The sequence below is a fragment of the Eretmochelys imbricata genome, chromosome 7 (assembly GCF_965152235.1).
Source record: "Eretmochelys imbricata isolate rEreImb1 chromosome 7, rEreImb1.hap1, whole genome shotgun sequence".
NCBI lineage: Eukaryota > Metazoa > Chordata > Testudines > Cheloniidae > Eretmochelys > Eretmochelys imbricata.
In genome coordinates, this window is record NC_135578.1 from 58,993,959 (window position 1) to 59,014,501 (window position 20,543).

Below are 20,543 nucleotides of genomic sequence, written 5' to 3' on the forward strand. Positions count from 1 at the left end.
CTCGGGCCAAAGTGACCCTCGGCACTGGCGCTCCCTGGCACTGGGACTGTGGAGAGAAACTGGCACTGATTCCACTCCCTGGTGCTGCATGAGTGGCACAGGAAAACTGACAAAGGCCGTTCTCCTGGGTTGAGAGCGACAGCAGTGTGTCCCAGGCAGGAGCATTTGGCGCAAAAACCTCAGGAATTGGGGCTGTCGACTTCGGGCCCATTAAGGGAACCATTGAGTCTGGTTCCCAGCAATACTCCTGAGAGACAGTGTCGGGTGGAAGAGTTGGAGCTGCCATCCACCCCGGACACTTTTGCAGCTGTGAGGGATCTGATTGCCATGACAGCACCTCAGCCCCCGGCAGGTAGAGACAAGCCTCCAGTGCCGCATCATCCAGTACCATCTAGAGGCAAACCTGCCATGATGAGGCAGTTGCCCTCTCAAGATCAGCACCGCTCTCCATGGCATTGCTCCAGAACACCCCTTTCTTGACACCAATCGCCAGCACCAGCCTCCAGGAGGGGTTCCCCAGCACCATCAGGGTGACGCAAGCCTTCCCTGTCACCGAGAGGGGAGCAGCACTGGTCTCCAGCATCAGGTGAGTGCCAACGGGTAAGCGGCACCAGTCTCTGGCACCAAGGGAGTGGCACTGATCCCCCGCGCTGGCTCCTCGTCACCGGTCTCCAGTGCAGTATCGTTCAGCGCCACTGTGGTAGTCAAGGTCTAGGCCTGCCTCATCAGACTCTGACGCCAACTTGTTCTATTCCTGGCATAGCCGGTACATATTGGACAGGTGCTGGCATTGATACGATGCAGGGATGGTGCCATAGCAGCCCCAGTGGCAACCTCCTACACAGTGGCCCTTTTGGACTCCCTGGGCTTACCACCAGGTCCAGGGCTCTCTTTCTAGGGGCTCTCGTCAGTGACCTCAGATAGTAGAGCGGCCCCACATCTCAGAGACAAACCCACACCTCGGGGCTCTGAGACAGCGTCTGCACAAGGCACTCCACCTCACCTGCCGCCGAACACAGCTACTGCCACAGTGACAGTTATTGACAATGAGGTCCCTGGTGGCAATCAGGAGCAGGCAGAGGAGGTGGTTGAACCTGAGGACCCCATGGTGCACATTTTGGCACCAGAGGGCCATCTAGAGTCACTCTGCCACTGATAAAAACTATCCAGAGCCATATCAAGTCTCTGTGGCAGACCCCTGTATCCATTCCGCCTACTGCAAAAGGGTTTGAGTGGAAATACTTTGTATCCTCTACAGGGTCTGAGTACCTCTTCTCTCACCCTCAGCCCTGCTCTTTGGTGGTATCTGCAGTAAACAAGAAAGAGAGACAAGATCAGCAAGGACTGACTCCTAAATCTAAGGAGTCAAAAAAGATGGACCTTTTTGGAAGAAAGGCCTACTCAACTGCGGGCCCACAGCTGAGGATAGCTAACCAGCAAGCTATCCTTAGAAGATATAACTTCAACTCTTGGGCCTCCATGTTGAAGTTTAAGGAGCTGGTGCCGATGGACTCCGGAGCTGAATTTGTGTCAATAATTGAGGAAGGAAAGGCAGTGGCACAGACCTCTTTGACGGGGCAGGCCTGTTTTCAGACCAGATGGACTCCAGGCTGCACAGCCTTAAAGACTCCCAGGCGACCATGAAGTCGTTGGGCATGCACACCCCGGCAACCCAACGCAGGCATTTTAAGCCGCAACAACAATGCCCCTATCTTTCTCGGACGAGGCAGGACTTCTATAGAAGGGGTGGGGGTAGAAATGGAAGGCGCAAGCCTTCCCATCCCCGCTCTGGGCACGGCCAAGGCCTGACCAAGCCATCGTTGGGCTCAAAGCAGACCTTTTGAAGGTGTGCCCGTGGACAGTGAACCTGCCATGACACCGGATCCTTCCCCTTGTTTCATGAATCGTCTACCCCACTTCTACCATGCCCTGTCCCAAATAACATCAGACCACTGGGTTCTTCGCACTGTAGAAGTGGGATATTCTCTCCAATTCTGCTCCTTCCCTCCCTCCCACCCCCTGTTCCCTGTCCCTCTCCAGGGACCCTTTTCACAAGCAACTCCTTATCCAGGAGGTGCAGGTGCTCTTTGGTGGAGGAGGTTCCTCAGGAGCTCAGGGGCAAGGGGTTCTATTCCCGTTATGTCCTAATCCCCAAAGCCCAGTCTCAGACCCATTCTAGACCTGCGAGGACTCAACAAGTTCAGGGAAAATTTGAAGTTCTGCATGGTCTCCCTGAGTGCTATTATCCCTTCCCTGGATCTGGGAGACTGGTATGTCACCCTCGACGTGAAAGACACGTACTTTCACATAGCTATATGGCCTACACACAGACGATTCCTCGGGTCTGTCATTGACCACAACCATTATCAGTTCATGGTCTTCCCCTTCGGTCTGTCGATAGCCCCCCCGAGTGTTCACCAAGTGCATGTCAGTTGTAGCAGCCTTCCTCTGAAGGAGGCAGGTGCAGGTATACCCCTACCTCGATGACTGGCTGCTCAGAGGCTGCACCAGGGAGCAGGTGGAGTTTCAAGTTCGATTGGTCAGATCCACTTTTGAGAGACTGGGTCTCCTCCTCAATGTGAGTCGACTTTGTTACCGACCCAAAGAATAGAGTTCATTGGGGTGGTATTGGACTCGATATAGGCAAGAGCATTTCTGCCCGAGGCCCGCTTCCAAGTGATGGCAGACATTATTCAAGGCCTCAGGCAAGGGGATGCCTGAGTCTCCTTGGCCACATAGCAGACTGCACCTACATGGTCCGGCATGCCAGAATGAGGCTCAGACCCCTCCAAGCATGGCTTACGTTGATCTACTGCCTGGGGCATGGCAGCCTGGACTCAGTAGTCGCTGTGCCAAAGCAAATACTCAAGTCCCTCCAATGGTGGCTCGACCCTCAGACAGTGTGCGAGGGCGTCTCCTTCAACAGCCCCCAGCTCTCGTTTTCCCTGGTAATGGACACATCAGCTCTGGGATGGGGTGTGCATTTCGGAGATCTCCAAACACAGGGCCTATGGTCGCAGGACAAGCTCTCCCTCCATATCAATATCAAGGAGTTGAGGGCGGTGCGGCTAGCATGCAAAACTTTTCAGGCCCAACTACAAGGACAGTGCGTGACAGTTTTGATGGACAACACCACTGCCATGTTTTACATCAACAGGCAGGGTGGAGCCCGTTCCTCTCCCCTATGTTGGGAAGCCCTCCGGCTATGGGAGTTCTGCATAGCCCATTCCATTCACCTGGAGGAATCATTTCTACCAGGAGCTCAGAACGAACTAGTGGACCACCTCAGCAGGTCCTTCTGCAGTCACGAGTGGTTCATCTGCCCGGATGTCATACACTACATCTTCCAGAAGTGGGGATTTCCCCAGGTCAATCTGTTCACCACCCGGAGCAACAGAAAGTGCCCGCAATTCTGTTCCTTCCAGAAACACATCCAGGGCTTGCTTGCGGACACATTCCTGCTCCCCTGGGCAGGACGTCTGTTGTACACCTTTCCACCAATCCCCCTTGTCCACAATGTCCTACTCAAAGTCTGCAGAGACAGGGCATGGACGATTCTGGTGGCACCAGCGTTGCCTCGCCCACGTTGGTACACCACACTCCTGGAGCTGTCGGTGGATGCCCCGATCATGTTACCACTACTTCTGGACCTGATCACATGGGACCACAGTTGTCTTCATCACCCCAACCTCCAGTCCTTCCACCTCATAGCCTGGAAGCTTTATGGCTAAACCCCATAGAGTTCCTCTTCTCAGAACTGGTAAGAGAGGTCCTACTCGGCAGCAGAAAACCCTCCACTAGGGCCACATACCTCGCAAAGTGGAAGAGGTTTACATTCTGGTGCACTCAGCATCGTACACTCCCACTCCAGGTGCCCATACCACTCATCCTGGAGTACCTACTGCACCTGAGACAGCAGGGTCTCACAGCGTCATCCATCAAAGTGCACCTTGCAGCCATTTCGGCCTTCCACCCGGGAGTGGCCAGGCATTTTGTCTTCACCAACCCCATGGTTGCCCATTTCCTCAGGGCCTTGAATGGTTATACCCACAAATTGGACAACCGGTCCCTGCGTGGGACCTTAACCTCGTCCTCTCCCAACTAACGGGGCCCCCTTTCGAACTGCTGGGGACTTCCTCCCTTCTCTACCTGTCGTGGAAGGTAGCTTTTCTGGTCGCCATTACCTCAGCAAGAAGGGTGTTGGAGTTAAAGGCCTTCACATCCGACCCTCTGTACACGGACAACATACAACTTAGACCTCACCCAGCCTTCCTTCCAAAAGTGGTGTCACATTTGCACGCCAACAAGGATATTTTTCTGCCTGTCTTCTTCCCTAAGCCTCATGCTAATATCCAAGAACAGAGGTTCCACTTATTGGATGTTCGGCGGGTGCTAGCCTTTTACATCGAGCACATGAAGCTGTTCCAAGAGTCAAACCAGCTCTTCGTGGTGGTGGCAGACCAGATGAAGGGACTCCCGGTCACATCTCAGAGAATCTCATCGTGAATCACATCCTGCATCCAGACATGCTACGACCTAGCCAAGGTTCCAGCCCCGGCTCTTACAGCACACTCCACAAGGGTGCAGGCTTCATCGGTGGTGTTCCTGGCCCAGGTCTCAATGCAGGAGATCTGGAGGGTAGCAACGTGGTTCTCGGTGCATACGTTCACCTCTCATTACACCACCATCCAGCATGCCAGAGATGATGCAGCATTCAGCAGAGCAGTGCTCCAGTCAGCGATTCCATAACTCTGACCCCACCGCCTAGGTAGGATATGGGAGTCACCTACTTGGAATCGATATGAGCAATCACTCGAAGAGGAAAAACCGGTTACTCACCTTATCATAACTGTTATTCTTCTAAATGTGTTGCTTATGTCCATTCCAAACCCACCTGCCTTCCTCTCTGTCAGAGTAGCCGGTAAGAAGGAACTGAGGAGGCGCCAGGTCGGCAGGGTCATACATCCAGCACCATGAAGGTGCCGCTCCAGCGGGCTTCACAGCCGACCTGACGGGAGCTGCTAAGGGAAAACTTTCTGACGACTGTGCACGTGGCGTGCGCACACCTAATTGGAATGGACATGAGCAACACTTCTCAAAGAACAACAGTTACAAGAAGGTGAATAACTGTTTTTTACAACCGCCCCCCCCTCACATAACAGCCTTTCCCACAAACCTCCCATCTGGCCAGCTCCCAGAGTCAAACGCCTTCCCAGCCCTAGTTCACCCCATGTGCCCGCCCTCTCCACTCTCTAGGGAGCACTCTACCACAGTCTGGGGTGGGGAGACACAAAGTGTCTGCAGGTGGGCCCTGGACTCTTCTCTCTTCACCCCATCCCATATGGCTGGTGTCTGCCCCCCATCAGTTCTGGAGTGGTGGCTCATGCTGCTTCTTCCCCTGCAGGGGGTGAGGTGAGTGTTGCCAACTTAGCAACTTTGTCACTAGATTTAGTGACATTTTGGTTTCCCTAGCGAGAAAATAAGTATCAAAGTGACCCCTGACAAATCTAGCAACTGTCACTGCCAATTACAGGTTTCAGAGTAGCAGCCGTGTTAGTCTGTATTCGCAAAAAGAAAAGGAGGACTTGTGGCACCTTAGAGACTAACCAATTTATTTGAGCATAAACTTTCGTGAGCTACAGTTCACTTCATCGAAAGCTCATGCTCAAATAAATTGGTTAGTCTCTAAGGTGCCACAAGTCCTCCTTTTCTTTTTGCCAATTACAGTGACATTCAAAGAAAGAAGTCACCAATATCTATAGTCACAAAGTCCTTCACAAGCAGCTCAATAGTGTTAATCCATTCCATGCTTTTCTTACTACATCTTGTTGCACACCAAGTCAATGTCATTACCTCTCAATTGAGCATGTCCTCGGAAGGAATCTCATTCCAGGGCTGCATGGGCTGAGATCGCTATAATCTGCAGGCAAGGAAAAGACATTTGTGGAGGCTAATTAAATACTTTGCTAAAGCCAGGCGCACTTTGGAGAGAGCAACACATTAGCCAGGGCTTGTTTTTACCCAAATGTGTTCTTTCTCGCCGCTCCATAGTAGGTAGCACACCCTGTGATGCGGGGAAAGACGGCTAATGAAGCAGGCTGGGCAGGGGAGGCAGGTTAGCCAGTGAGGAGAGCCGCACGGATGGAAGGTGGGGTGGGATGAGACAGGGCCATGTGCCCCAATGCGTGGGGGGCACCGTGCCTCCAGGAAGGAAGCCCTTGCTACAGGATCAAAGGTGGAGCTATTTTGCTTTCAGTTGCCCTTTACTCCTTCTCCTGGCTTGGCCTGGGGTTATCTGCCCAGCTCTTTCCAGAAATGAAACCCTGGAAACCCTGATTTTTGTTTTTAAATCTACTTTCTTGGCTCCCGACAGCACCGAGCTCAGGTAAGGCGAATGCCCTCTTTCCCCCGGCTCTGGGCTCTCCCTTTCACTAACCTGCCGGCTCCAATCCAGGCTGGCAAGAAAGGGAGGCTCAGCTGAATTAACCAACCCCAGCCAACCAGGGCTGCAGTGTACAGAGCGCCCTTCCCAATGAGCACCTCAGGGCGCCCTCCTGATGACAATGTGCTGTTGTAGTTGCTTCTGGTGTGCAACAGTATATTGTAAGAAGAGCATGGAATGGATTTTATTAACACTATTGAGCTGCTTGTGAATGATTTTGTGACTATACTTGCCTGTGTGTGCGTGCGTGTGTGTATAATTCTCTGGAAATTTTGTTCGATGACATTTTTGACTCCTTTTGAGTGCTTAAACAGCTACATCTAGCAACTTTTCAGGGTTTGTCTGGTGACTTTCTGTTATGTGGAGTTGGCAACACTGGAAGCAGGAGGAAGCGTGTGGCCCATATGGCTTCACTTGCACTGTGAAGTTTAATGTGATGGAATGAAGCATTGTGCATAGATGATGGGACTTGGTGCCACCTGGCATGACACACCTTCCCCCCGGTGTGTGTCCATGTGTTTCCATAGCCCTGTCTGGAATGTGGCTGCATCTCGCCCCCAGGGTGGCTTTTAGCCTCTGATGCTGGTCATATCACCCAGCACAGTTACGGAGACAGGCACACCTTGCGAGGGCAGGGAAAGTCACTCTTAGCACTCTAGAAACAATAGGATGAACTGTGATCTCCTTCTTCTGTTCAGAGGCGCCGAAGGGAGCCATCGGACAGATCATCCATACCGAGAAAATCATTCTGGCCGTCGAGAAAAACAAAGTTTTGATCCCCCCGCTCTGGAACAAAACCTTCTGCTGGGGATTTGACGATTTCACCTGCTGCCTTGGAAACTACGGAACTGACAAGGTAAATGAGAACAAAGGCCAAGGGTTTTGAAACACTGGAGAGGGTGGACCAGTGCTCTGAGGTGGTACAGAGAATCCTCTTTCAAGATGGTTGGTGAGTCTTGCTCATGTGCTCAGGGTCTAACAGATGACCAGATTTTGGGGTGGGAAGGAAGTTCTCAGGTCACATTGGCAAGGACCTTGGGATGTTTCACCTTCCTCTGCAGCTTGGGGCACGGATCACCTGCTGGGATCATCTTGGCATGTCCCACCTAATCAATTCCCTGCCAGTGCAGGGGCCTTGGTCATTGGTGGCACCTCAGTCTCTCCCACTCTCTGCCTGTGGCTCATAACAGTGTAGTCTGCCGGGGACTGAAATGCTTTAGCCTAACTAAAATCGTTGACTTTAATATGGGAGTGTCTGGGTGAAATGTAATGGCTTGTGCCATACAGGAGGTCAGACTGGATGATCTAAATGTTCCTTTCTGGCCTGAAATTCAATGGAAAGTGACTTGTGATTTTGGGTGTCTTGGTGTTTGAGGTGCCCAACTTGAGACATCGTAAAGAGGTCTCATTTTCAGAGGGTGGGTGCTCAGCACCTTCTGGAAATCTGACCCCACTGAAAGTGTCTCAGATTGGGCACCCAAAATCAGTAGTTCCTCTTGAAAATCTTGGCCAATATCGAACTGATCTGAAATTCTTCTCTAGTTCCAGTCACTATATTGTCTGTTACACTGAAACCGAAACTTGTGTGATAGGACGTAACAACAATACAATGTCTCTTGGCCCCTGATGAGAAATTTTGTGATGCAGAACTTTCTGCTGGGATTAAGATAGGACCATCTGTCAATTTCCTCCACCCCCCGAGCTTAGCACAGTGCTCTCATTCAAAACACTAATTCAGCTTCCCTTAGAAATCTGTAGAGCCCTGCAAATCTGCAGATATCCGCTTTATATCAGCGGATATCTGCGGACCATTTTTGCTGATAGTGCGGATGTGGGTACAAATTTTGTATCCACGCAGGGCTCTGACTGTAAGAGCCGGGCGGACAGCTGTAAGGAACCGTGGCGCAGACCCTCCACCTGCCCTGGGTGGGGGCCTGGGGGGCAGGGACACTGGGTGGGGGACTGCTCAGGCCCCCTGCCAAAGGCAGATGGAGGGTCCAGCATGGCTCCCCGCAGTTGCCCACCTGGCTCTTAGCGTGGCCGGGCTGCGACTCTGAGAGCCGCCCCCCCCCCCCCCACACACACACACAGCTGGAGCTGGGTTGGGGAGAGCCGTGCTGGCAGCTGTCGGGAGCCTGGGTCCCTCCAAGCCCTCCCTGTGCAGGGGTCTGGGGGGCATAGACTCGGGCTGGAGGCTGCTTGGGCCTCCTGCCTAGGGCAGTTGGAGGGACCCAGGCTCCCCACATCTGCCAGCATGGCTCTCCCCGACCCAGCTCCAGCTGTGTGTGTGGGGGGAGGAGGGGGGTGGCTCTGGCCAGAGAGCGGCTCTTGGAGCTGCAGCCTGGCCACGGTAAGAGCCAGGCGGGGAGCTGTGGCAGACCCTCCCCCTGCCCTGGGTAGGGAGCCCGAGCAGCCCCCAGGAAGTTCCATAGGTCGCCCACCTGGCCAGATCAGTGTGGAGCCCAGCCAGGGAGCCATGGGGAACCCTGGAGGACCCTCCACCTGCCCTCAGTGCAGGAGATGGGGGCTGAAGCAGCCCCCGACTGTGTCCCCACCCCCAAGGCTCCCCACCCGGCCAAAGGTAGGTGGAGGGTCTGCGACTCCTCACAGCTGCCCGCGGCGCTCTCGCCGACTTGGCTCCAGTGGGGGGTGGGAGGTGCCTCGGAGCCTCAGCCCAGCCCTGGTGCAGAGCCCTGCAAATCCACAGATAGCCACAGATAATTCTTGCAGATTGGATGCGGATACAAATTTTTGTATCCATGCAGGGCTCTAGAAATCTGATTCTCTGACTTCTTTACTGTAAGAAATCAACAGCACACATGGCAGTGCTGCATGCATGCTGGAGTGCCAGCAGCCAAGGAGAGAGCAGTGTTCTCTCTTAAAAGGAGGGATGGCCAGTGCTAGTGTGGGGCTCGGGAGACCAGCGTTCAGTTCCCTGCATAGTTCATCAGACGTTCAAAGTAGCAGAAACCTTTCCCTTTCCCCTGGGAAGCTAAATGTGTACCGAACCATGTGCTGGGAAAACACAAACAACCAGGGGTCACCAGTGGGGATAGAACCCGGGGATCCCTGCACCAAAAGCACCAGCCTCTACACTTGAGCAATTCCTCTACCTATGAGTAAGTAGCAGGTTGTTCTCCTCTCTATTTTAAGTACTTACATGGTGCCCCATCACTGTAGAATATGACAGCATCACAATCTGTAATGTATTTATCCTCACAACATGCCTGTGAGGTAGGGAGCTGCTTATTCCTATTGTACAGGTGAGGGACTGGGCACAGAGAGACTAATTGACTCACCCAAAGTCACACAGGATGCCTGTTGGAGAGCAGAGAATGGAACCTGTTCCTTGAATCTTAAGCTAGTGCCCTAATTGCTGGATCATCCTTCCAATCCAGCCAGCAGGTAAAGGTTGATCCACTCCCACACCAACATACACATAACCATGCTGTTACACATGCAGGCTGTGAGAGCAGAACTGAGAGGAAAATTTAGTCTTTAGTCTAACTTCACTGTGAGTTGAGGATGCCCTGCACCTTGAGGGACTGGGCCCTTTCTTTGGACTGACCTTTGATCCCAACCTTCCTTTGGTTCTCGAGAATGGGTAGGAGGAACATTCCTTTCCCAGTCTCGAAGGGAAGATGAGAGCTTGGTTCTCAGGCCCCAAATCTGTTCTCTGGTTTAAATATTGACAGGCTTCAATCAAAGGAATCTGTGCCACAGAAATGACTGCCAGTGTTTTTACCTTCTGCAGAACACAGTGACACTCGAATGCATGACAGATTGGGGCAAGTGCCTCTGTGCTGTATGTCCCACACCAACTACTGTCATTACCTCTGGAACGAGCACCGTTGTGTGTGTCTGGGAGCTTTCCCTGGTCAAGGACAAAGTGAGATGCCTGAACTTGAGACAGGTACAGTACCACAGCTAACCTGATGTGCCAGCTTAGTAAGTGCAGGTCTGAGATCAGAACTGGAAAGGGGTTTTGATGAAAGCTGTTCCTCTATCAGGGTGACAAAGAAAGATGGTATAGATGGCATCACACAGCATATCAACCTGCCACCCGTTTAGGCATTGACAGTGACAAATGGACTCAGGGAATCTAACCCAGAGTTGTTTTGACAAAACACTTTTTCAACATAAAATGCTACTGTGTCAAAAACAAACGTTGTTCTGCAGAAACATGTCATTTTCAATGAAACTTTTGTTGGGGAGGTTTCTCAGGTTCAAAGTAAGGATGCTCTGGGTCTCCCATACTGTAAGTGTGTGTTTAGTGACTGGGCTATTGGTTATTCTGGGGTGGGGCTCAGGTTCGTGATTCACAGCATGGATCGATCTTTCTCTCAGGTGAGTACCCTAACCACTGGCAGTTGGCTGTTCTGTGGTGAGTGGGCGTCTCTTTCATTCTCTCAGGTGTTCAGCTGAAAATTTCAAAAGGTCTCAGGTTTGATACAAAACCAAATGTTTGAAACATCAACTTTTTGCGTAAAATAGAATTCTTGTTTCCGGCCTTCCCTATGTGTAACCCATATGGGGTTGGCCGTACCTGCCTCTAACAGACTTCTGAGCAGTCTGTCTTTTTCTCACACTTTAGCAATGCTAGTATAGCTTGCTATGCCCTCAAGTCTTGAAAATAAGAAATATACCCCTCCACTCCACTCCAACCGCCCGTGGACCTTCACCCCACCCAGCTCCATCCGAGTCGTTATGTATTGTTCAAATGGTTCCCATTTCCTTTTTTCTAGCTGGGTCAGGAGGCAGGAGCACCAAAACGTTGTAAGACTTCTCTAACCAGATTTCCAGCCCAGTATTTCTGATCAAGAAGGTTCAGATAAGTAACCAGAGTTCTGGATACTTTACCTATCCTGAATTTGGGACCTTTGTGAGGTTCATCCATCACTCCCATAAGGTGGAAAATGGCCCAAGTGGCAGAATATGGATCTCTATCCAGATCCAAACTGCCTTTCTCTAGCTTTCTGCTGGGGTAACTCCATTGTAATCAGGATTTAGACTGCCATAAAACTGAAGTAATGCCATAGACATTCAGGCCTGAAATTGTGACCACCTGGGCTGCTTTTATGAATACGCTTTTGATGTTCTTCAGTGATATCTAAGGAAATAGACAGCAACTTGTTCCCTTTTCCCCTTAACCCAAATGAGATAACTCTCCTCTGATACTCTCAGGTGAAATAATAAGGGGAAGCGTTCGTGGGTATTCAATCCGTAGAAATATGAAGGTATTCAATCCATAGAAGGTACATGAAGGTATTCAATGAAGGTATACAATCCGTAGAAATATGCTCTGTCCATTGGTTCCTGCAGAAAAGACTCAGGAAAAAATGCAGGTTTTCCCAGGTCCAGGACAAGAACATATTTCATTTGCCATAGGTGATGGGGAAATGTCAAAAGGCTGAGTCTGGGTTGAGCTTGGAGAGGCCCCCAGAATATTATCTATTTAGCTAGACCTCTTGGCCCTGCAAATTGGGGCACAAATTGACATGAGTTTCTAATACTTCCTGCTTCTGAAGAGGCCCAAAACACCATCAGAAGGCCTTGTCTCATGAACGTTAGCCTGTCTGTTTCCTCTCAGAACCCAGGACACAGATATGGAAGGGAAAGAAACAGCTCTAGGGTAAAATCTAAGCAACACATTTTGGAGATCAAGAAAAGTTCAGTTCAGGGTCAGTTTGCGTTTTGGGCAAAGGTTCAGGGAGGTTCTGTTTTACCTTTACTGGTTTGCCGGTCTCATTAGCGGCCCACAATTTATGGCTGACTTTTGAGGAGCCGGTGTTGCTAATGTGTATGCTGCAATTAAATGATATTGCCCGTATTCCACAAAGTACCGGTGTGAATCACGTAATGCCAAAAACGGCCTGGATTTCCTTTCGGTCTCTACTGGCAGAAGGCATTAATCATTTAGATGTCTCTGTGGCCTAGATGTCAATCTGAACTATGCCCCTAAATGACTTCCAGTGAATTACGTGCTGTTGTTTCATGGTCGTTGTTTATTCTGCTGAACAAAACTATTGTATCATTATCCCTGAGATACTGAGCTTCACTTAAGTAAAGCTGATGTGCTATAAAGCTCATGCTATTCACTTATCAGCCTTCTCAAGGGACTAATGTGTTCTTGTTTGAGTTGGAGTAAAAGACAGAAACTGTGTTTCAGCAGGAAGATCTTATTCCCTTCTTAACGGGCTGCCTCCAAAGTTTTGTGTAGCACTGAAGATGCAGCGTAATAGCCACGGTATCCATCTGTGCAGTTTTATCTGTCTGAAAAAGAGTGGCCCATGTGACTCACACTCCCATAACTCTGCACCAAGGGAAACACGTAACCGGTTCGGATAAGCATCCAGAAGAGCTGTGTTGCGCCTTTCAAGCACAGACCCATGGTGGAGTGGGTGCAGCAAAGCCGCAGCACACCCCTGCTGAGTCACCCTTTTTGCGGGTGCAGTGTTTCCTTTGTGGCTGGCCAGTGTATGGAGGGGGTGAAGAGACCACTGACTACTGCTGCAGGCCAGGTGCAGTCTTTGTGCACAAGCACTGCGATCAGAGACCAGGGCTCTGTCTGCCCTGAATTGGCAGCACTGACTGGCTCTGCCTGAACGGAGAAGTCCTGTGATGGTGGTTTCCCTTGTGCTGTCGCACTGCTGTCCAGCCTTAGAGAACAGGGACCTGCAAACCAAGAAACTAACGGCAAAGGTCTGAAACCTGGAGAAGAGCTCTCAGCAGGTTGGTGTGAATGGTCTGTTTCCTGCTCCAGAGATGCACTCACTGCCAGCTCCACAGCCTGAGCCCCAGGAGCCCAAATCAGCGAACCTGGGCCAGCAAAGACCGCGCCGCCAGTCTTGCATATCTGTGTAGATGTAACCAGAGACTCAGGCTCACATCCCTGTTCTGATTCAGACACGGAGTCACTCTCTCTCTCTGCAGCCACTGAATATTTAATTATCCATAAGTGGAAGAGCTCAGACAGCAGATGCGGAAGGAGCAAGAGGATGGCTCAGTAGCATGGTGGTCAGGACGCTTACTTGGGTCTCCCACGTCCCAGATGAGTGCCTGCACCGGTGGGCTATTCAGGAGTGAGGTGTATCTCACTCTCTTGAATTCCATCCAAAATTCCACCCTCAGAAACTTTCCCAGCAAAATTTTTGTCGAAATCAACATGTTTCCGCAACAAGGCTCAGTTCTGATGAATCAGCATTTTCTGACAAGTTAAAAAGTTTTATTTTGTGTGAACCAAAAAACTCCAGGTGAAACTGATCAGCAGCCATTGTGTTCTGTGTCGCATGGGAACAAACTCCACTGGGTTTTGTCTGGTTGTGACCTAGAACCATAAATCGCTCGCAGGCTGCCCTGAAGTTCCAAGCCTGCCCCAAACTCACCCCACAGCCTGGAGCCCCCCAGAGCTCAGTTGGGAATGGGCTTCAAGGCTGGGATGAAAGCTTTGCACAGCTTTGCTTAAATCCCCTCTTCTGCCATTATCTTTTACCCATGAGCTCATACTTTGATAGGGTCTAAAATTATATCAAACCCTGTATCTCAGGCCCATGTCATGCCTGTGACACCTGAAAGTCATCTCGGTCCCATACAGCCTGGTGCAACAGAGCATGTTCACCCGAGGGGTTCATATTTAAATGCTGTTGTCCGAACAACCTTGGCAAATAGCATTTATTAGGCGGCCAGCAAGAAGTTGGGCTGACATAGGAGGAGAGTATATACCATACGTGTTCTGAGAGGTCAACAGGGACGTTCAGGACCGAGACCCACGCTGAACCGAGTCAAACCCTAGAAGTTCATTCATTATTCCATGAAGAGAAAGCCAGCGGGGAATTCACCTCTCCAGTTAAAATTCGCAGTTAAAATGTCTGGTGTGACATTCAGGGAAGTCGAGTCACAGCACACATTGACTTCAGTACGACTGAAAATCAGGCCCAGGAATTTTAAAGAAAGCAAGTAAGGCCCGATTCTCCGTTGTCCAAAACCTTGTACCCTCATTTACACCACTGCATGTTGGGTGTAAAATCAGATCGGCATATCACATCCATTAAGTGAAATGAATGTATTAGTTTCTGTCTGTAATACATTGACTAAAATTAAGGGGCTTTTTTATGGAAGACCTAAATTTTGGGGCTAAGCTAAACTGGCAGTGTCTCTTATGATAGAGATGCTTACAAAATAGGGGGGAGGGGTAAAAGAAAGTAATGTTTAACAGAAAGGTTCCCAGAGAGGTTAATTTTAATTTTGCAAAACTTCAGTATTAGAAAAAATATTGAGACGGTCTGTATCGGGTAGAATAATAGGGAGAAATGTCTCCAAAATGTCATTGAAAATATTTTTATTTAAAAATTTTACAAATGTTGAACAGCTCTAACCTCTGAGTATGAATCTCACCTTGATAAGGCCAGAAGGGCAGAGGTAAGAGACGTTTTACACTGCTAACCAGAGCTAAAAGTGTTTTATATGAGGCAGTATGGTCAAATAGCTATAACACAAGTCTAAGGACAAGGAGATCTGGGTTCTGTTACCACCTCTGATTCACTGGGTAAGTTTAGGAAAGTCACTTAATCTCTCTGGACCTCAGTTTCCCCATCTTTAAGTTAAGGACAAGGGAGCTTTGAGATTCCATTTTAGACTCTGATTTTGTGGAGTAAATCACATGTTCTTGCTAAACTAATCCCAGTGGGAATGTGGATCCCTAGTAACCCAGCTGCTTGGTTATGGTTTGGGGTCGCTTTGTACTCCCAGGCTTTGTATGGACACACTCAGGCCGTGACCTGTCTGGCTGCATCTGTGACCTACAGCGTCCTTGTGAGCGGATCCAATGACAGAACCTGCATCATATGGGACCTGAACAAGCTGACATACGTCACCCATCTCCCTGCCCATAGGGCCAGTCTCTCTGCTATTGCCATCAACGATTCAACGGTAAGAACTTCATTTATCATCCTTCTTCTGATGTGTCCATGAGCATTTCATGATAATGTAAGGGGTGCTCTTCCCAATGTAAAAACATCCTGAGATGCTGATCAATTGATTTTCCCTTTTATAGAGGTTGCTAATAGTACTCTTAAGGATGAGAAGGGAGCACTAAAAGGTACAATATAGACGAATAGCTAAGTAGAAGCATCCGTGTGTGGCTGGATAGGAAGATTAAACCTCTTGATTTGTGAGCTGGCTTGAGAAGCATAGCAGTATAGTCCCTTGCACTTCTGCCTTTGGCTCACATGTGACCCTTCTGCTTCCAATGATTTCTCCTGACATGCATGTGTTACGGCTGTGCCAGGTGGGACTAATTACACCTAAGTCCTGATCCACAGTCTACCGGCTCTGGATGTTCCTGAATCAGCGGTCTCAGCCAGCAGACAATTACCTGGTGTGCTATTGTTTTCCTTCCCCCTCCAACCCTCTCCACTAGAAAGGGGCTCATAAGAACAGCCGTACTGGGTCAGACGAATGGTCCATCTAGCCCAGTGTCCTGTCTTCTAACAATGGCCTGTGCCAAATGCTTCCAAGGTAATGAACAGAATGGGGCAGTTATCAAGTGATCCATCCGCTATTATAGAATCATAGAAGATTAGGGTTGGAAGAGACCTCAGGAGGTCATCTAGTCCAACCCCTTGCTCCAAACAGGACCAACCCCAACTAAATCATGCCAGCCAGGGCTTTGTCAAGACAGGCCTTAAAAACCTCTAAGGATGGAGATTCCACCACCTTCCCAAGTAACCTATTCCAGTGCTTCACCACCCTCCCAGGGAAATAGTGTTTCCTAATATCCAGCCTAGACCACCCCCACTGCAACTTAAGACCATTGCTCCTTGTTCTGTCATCTGCCACTGTTGAGAACAGCCGAGCTCCATCCTCTTTGGAACCCCCCTTCAGGTAGCTGAAGGTTGCTATCAAATCCCCCCTCACTCTTCTCTTCTGCAGACTAAATAAGCCCAGTTCCCTCAGCCTCTCCTCGTAAATCATGTGCCCCAGCCTCCTAATCATTTTCGTTGCCCTCTGCTGGACTCTCTCCAATTTGTCCACTTCCTTTCTGTAATGGGGGGGCCCAAAACTGGACACAATACTCCAGATGTGGCCTCACCAGTGCCGAATAGAGGGGAATAATCGCTTCCCTCCATCTGCTGGCAATGCTCCTACTAATGCAGCCCAATATGCTGTTAGCCTTCTTGGCAACAAGGTCACACTGTTGACTCATATCCAGCTTCTCCTCCACTGCAGTCTCCAGGTCCTTTTCTGCAGAACTGCCGCTTAGCCAGTTTATCCCCAACTTGTAGCAGTGTATGGGATTATTCTGTCCTAAGTGCAGGACTCTGCACTTGTCCTTGTTGTCTATCGTCCAGACCCAGCATCTGGTAGTCAGAGGCTTAGGGACACCCAGAGCATGGGTTGCATTCCTTACCATGTTGACTAATAGCCACTGATGGACCAATCCTCCATCAACTTATATAATTCTTTTTTGAACCGAGTTATGCTTGTGGCTTTCACAACATCCTTAGGCAACGAGTTTCACAGGTTGATTGTGTGTTGTGTGAAGTGGTACTTCCTTTTGTTGGTTTTAAACCTGCTGCCTGTTAATTTCATCGGGTGACTCCAGGTCCTTGTGTTCTGTGAAGGGGTAGATAACACTTCCTTATTCACTTTCCCCATGGCATTCATGATTTTATAGACGTCTCTCATAACCCTCTCCCCTTAGTCTTCTCTTTTCCAAGTCCCAGTCTTTTTAATCTCTCCTATTAGGGATGGTGGTAGAAACGAAAAATCCATCTGCAGTCTGTTCCCAGAAACACAGCTGCTTGCACATCATTATGAAAATAATCTGGATTAGATTTAATTGTAGGCACTCAACTTGCTTGGATGTGAATTCCCCCAAATCTCTGCTTCCTGAGCAGGCTGTTTATATACGCCCGTGTTTCTATGTTCAGTTGATCTTCACAAAAGAGAGCAGCGGTTGTCAAGTCACAGAGTACTGTGGCTTGTGCTGAGAAGTGTTAGGAGTGTATATTGAGGTCATAGCAATAAGAAGTCCCAAAACATCTGTGTACCCTAACAACTGAGGTTGTCAGCACTTTGGGGCAGGGACTGTTTATTTCTTCTGCATTTGTACAAAACCTAGCGTGAGGGGACTTTGTCCATGACTGAGGCTTCTGGGGTCCATGACTCCAATGCAAATGAATAATAATAATAATAATTTCCACTAAAGCCCAAGGAGTGGGATTTTCCATACACTTAATGGCAAATACCAATGGTCAGTGGTAAAACTCCCACAGAGTTAGGCCAACGCTTGACTGTTCTTGTCAGACCCCCGCAAAGTAAACTGGAGAAGCCACACATTTTAAAATAAATAGGAGTGCTGGTGAAAGATGCTGGGTTAAGATGCTAGAGGATAAAATTATCTGTTTCCAAAGCTTCCTCCACTGTGTCCCACCATAGGTTTCCCCTGGAGGGAGAGTGGGGTCCATTGTCTATAGCCCATGCTGTCCGTGATTCCTTTGCCAAGCAGTGGGCCAAGCAGGGTCCATGACAGTGGTGATGATTGTTGTGATGTGGAATTAGTGCACTAGGGATTGGATTGAGACAATCAGTACTTTGATGGGGGTCACTGAGCAGCTGTTAGATCGGTGCTGATTGAAAATTTTCCAACAGAAGGCTTTTCTATCAGAAAACATCATTTCATTGAAGCCAAAACTTCCTGCGGGAATACACTGATTTTTGATAAAATCTCATTTTGGGGGGGGAAACCATGAGAATAGTATTTCTCTAAGGTCAACATGTTCCATTTCAGTTTTTTGAGAACATAACGTTTCCATTTTTCAGTCTGAAATGACTTTTCATTTCAACATGCTTCATTTTATATTGTAAAGACAGACATTTAAAAACGTCGAAACTGAAATGGAATATGTTGGTTTTATCTTAAAGAAACATTTGGCTTGATCCTTGAGGATTTTTTTTTTCAGAAAGTTTGTGTCATGGGAAATTTTGAATTTCTTTGTTTTCATTCTGATTTGAAATAAAACAAATTTTGAAATGGAGGAATTTGCTGAAAAACAGAAATTCCAGTCTCCACATAGCACTGTGTTACATTCTTATTATTTGTCCTGTGGTAGCAAGTAGGGCCCCAATGCTAGGTCTATTGCAATGACATCCGGGGCCACAGTCGTGGACCAGAACCCCATAGTGCCAGGTTAGGCATGGTAAATTATTAGGTTTAATACGGTAGTGCCTAGGTGCTCTAGTCATGGAGCAGGACCCTGTTGTGCTAGGTGCTGTACAGAAATAGAGCAAGGAGATGATCCTTGCCTTGGAGAATTTACAATCTGAGTAAGAAAGTAAAGGTTTTCTGTAGCTGCTGATCTCTGTTGGATTTCAGTCAGCGATGTAGACCTGAAAAACTCTATAGCCCATTACCAAATCCCGGAGCCTCCCAGGCTCCCATGCAGTTAAAGTAGTTTAAAGGCTGGTTTACACTGAAAAGTTACGTCGGCATAGCTACATCTCTCAGGGGTTTGAAAAATCCACAGCCTGAGGGACATAGTTAAGCTGATCTAACCCCCAGTGTAGACAGCGCTAGGCCAATGGAAGGATTCTTCTGTTAGCCTAGCCTACCACCTCCTGGGGAGGTAGATTAACTACAGCGACTGGAGAACCACGCCCGTCGCTGCAGTCAGTGTCTACACTGAAGCACTACAGTGGCACAGCTGTGGTTGTGCCAGAGTAGAGTTTCAAGTGTAGCCAGGGCCCAAGTTTCAATTCTTTCAGGACTGGCCATGCAGTTTCAAATAAACCCTTCTCAGTCTGTCTTGATTTTTGTCCACTGCGATGTGAAGAGCCCTGGTCCAAAATCAGGAGGAGGGAAAGGCGCAGCAGTAGTTCATTTAAACCGGATGCACGCTGCTTACTTCAGGACACACCAGCCTCTGCCAGGAGCAGGTGGACTTGCTGCTGCTATTCTATTTTAGCTGGTTCCTAGGGGTTGGAAAGTTTGGATGGAATTTAAATCGGGGAGGATGAACCCAGGAAGTTTAATAAAAACGCACTTGTAGATAGATCAGGGGCAATATTATAAAGACCGCATCCTAGAGGCTGCTCCTGGAGCTTTGAATATCTGCATTTTCCTTGCTCTTAAGGCTTTGGAGATCTGTGACTTTCTGCTCCCACTGCACACACACAATTGCCCTTAAAGCTGTACACACAAGCATTACAAGGAGAGGAGAGGCTCAGTTGTGAAGGGTGTTATTGGCACTGTGAGCCAAGCTCCCATGAATGCAGAGCTCTCCAACCATATGTGAAACATAATTTTAAAATACCATAACACTAAACATTCTGGGGGGCAGAGGAGGATGCTGAACTGGACAGAGGTTTAGGAATCAGTGTCCACATGGTGAATTACTGATTTATGAGAATGTTTATTAGTAGTAGTATTTTGTATTTGTATCTCAGTAGCATAAGAATGGCCACACTGGGTTAGACCAATGGTCCATCTAGCCCACTGTCCTGTCTTCCGCCAGGGCCAGGTGGTTCAGAGGGAATGAACAGGAGAGGGCAATTTTGGGTGATTCATCCTTTGTCATCCACTCCCAGCTTCTGGCAGTCAGGGGTTTAGGGACCCACCGAGCATGGGGTTGTGTCCCTGCCAATCTTGACTAATAGCCATTGGTGGACCTATCCTCCATGAATTTGTTTAGTTCTATTTTTAACCCAGTGGAAGCCCCAGTCAGAGATCAGGACCCCATTGTGCTAGGCACTGTACAAACACAGAATGAAATGCAAGTCTGTGCCCTAAAGAGCTTACAATTATCTACATTAAAAGTTAAGGCTCAAATCCTGGGGCAGTTCTTACTCTCCCCTTGTTCCCATGAAGTCACTAGGAGTTCTGCCAGAGCAAGGACCTAGTGAAATCTAGTTAAGGAGCTAAGGATTCAGCCCTCAAAATTTATTATTATTTTTCCTTCATTATCTACATTTTCTGTTGGCTGCGTTTCTTTTTTAACCCTTCAGGGTTGCCAGGGTGTTTGGGCATTAGCTTATTTGGGGGAATGCTGGTCTAGTGTTCAGTGAAGCAGATGGTTGCTTGTATCAAGACCGAGTCTTGCAT

At 48.9% G+C, this 20,543-nt stretch overlaps 1 protein-coding gene across 1 annotated transcript in view; it reads left to right on the top strand.

Annotated features, from left to right (window-relative positions):
* WDFY4 (WDFY family member 4) overlaps positions 1-20,543 on the top strand; it is a 237,361-nt gene that overhangs the window by 204,603 nt on the left and 12,215 nt on the right. The window contains exons 56-58 of the mRNA XM_077822441.1: positions 7,141-7,298; positions 10,197-10,355; positions 15,191-15,370. Coding sequence (XP_077678567.1) covers positions 7,141-7,298; positions 10,197-10,355; positions 15,191-15,370 — 497 coding nt within the window. The remainder of the gene's footprint in view (positions 1-7,140; positions 7,299-10,196; positions 10,356-15,190; positions 15,371-20,543) is intronic.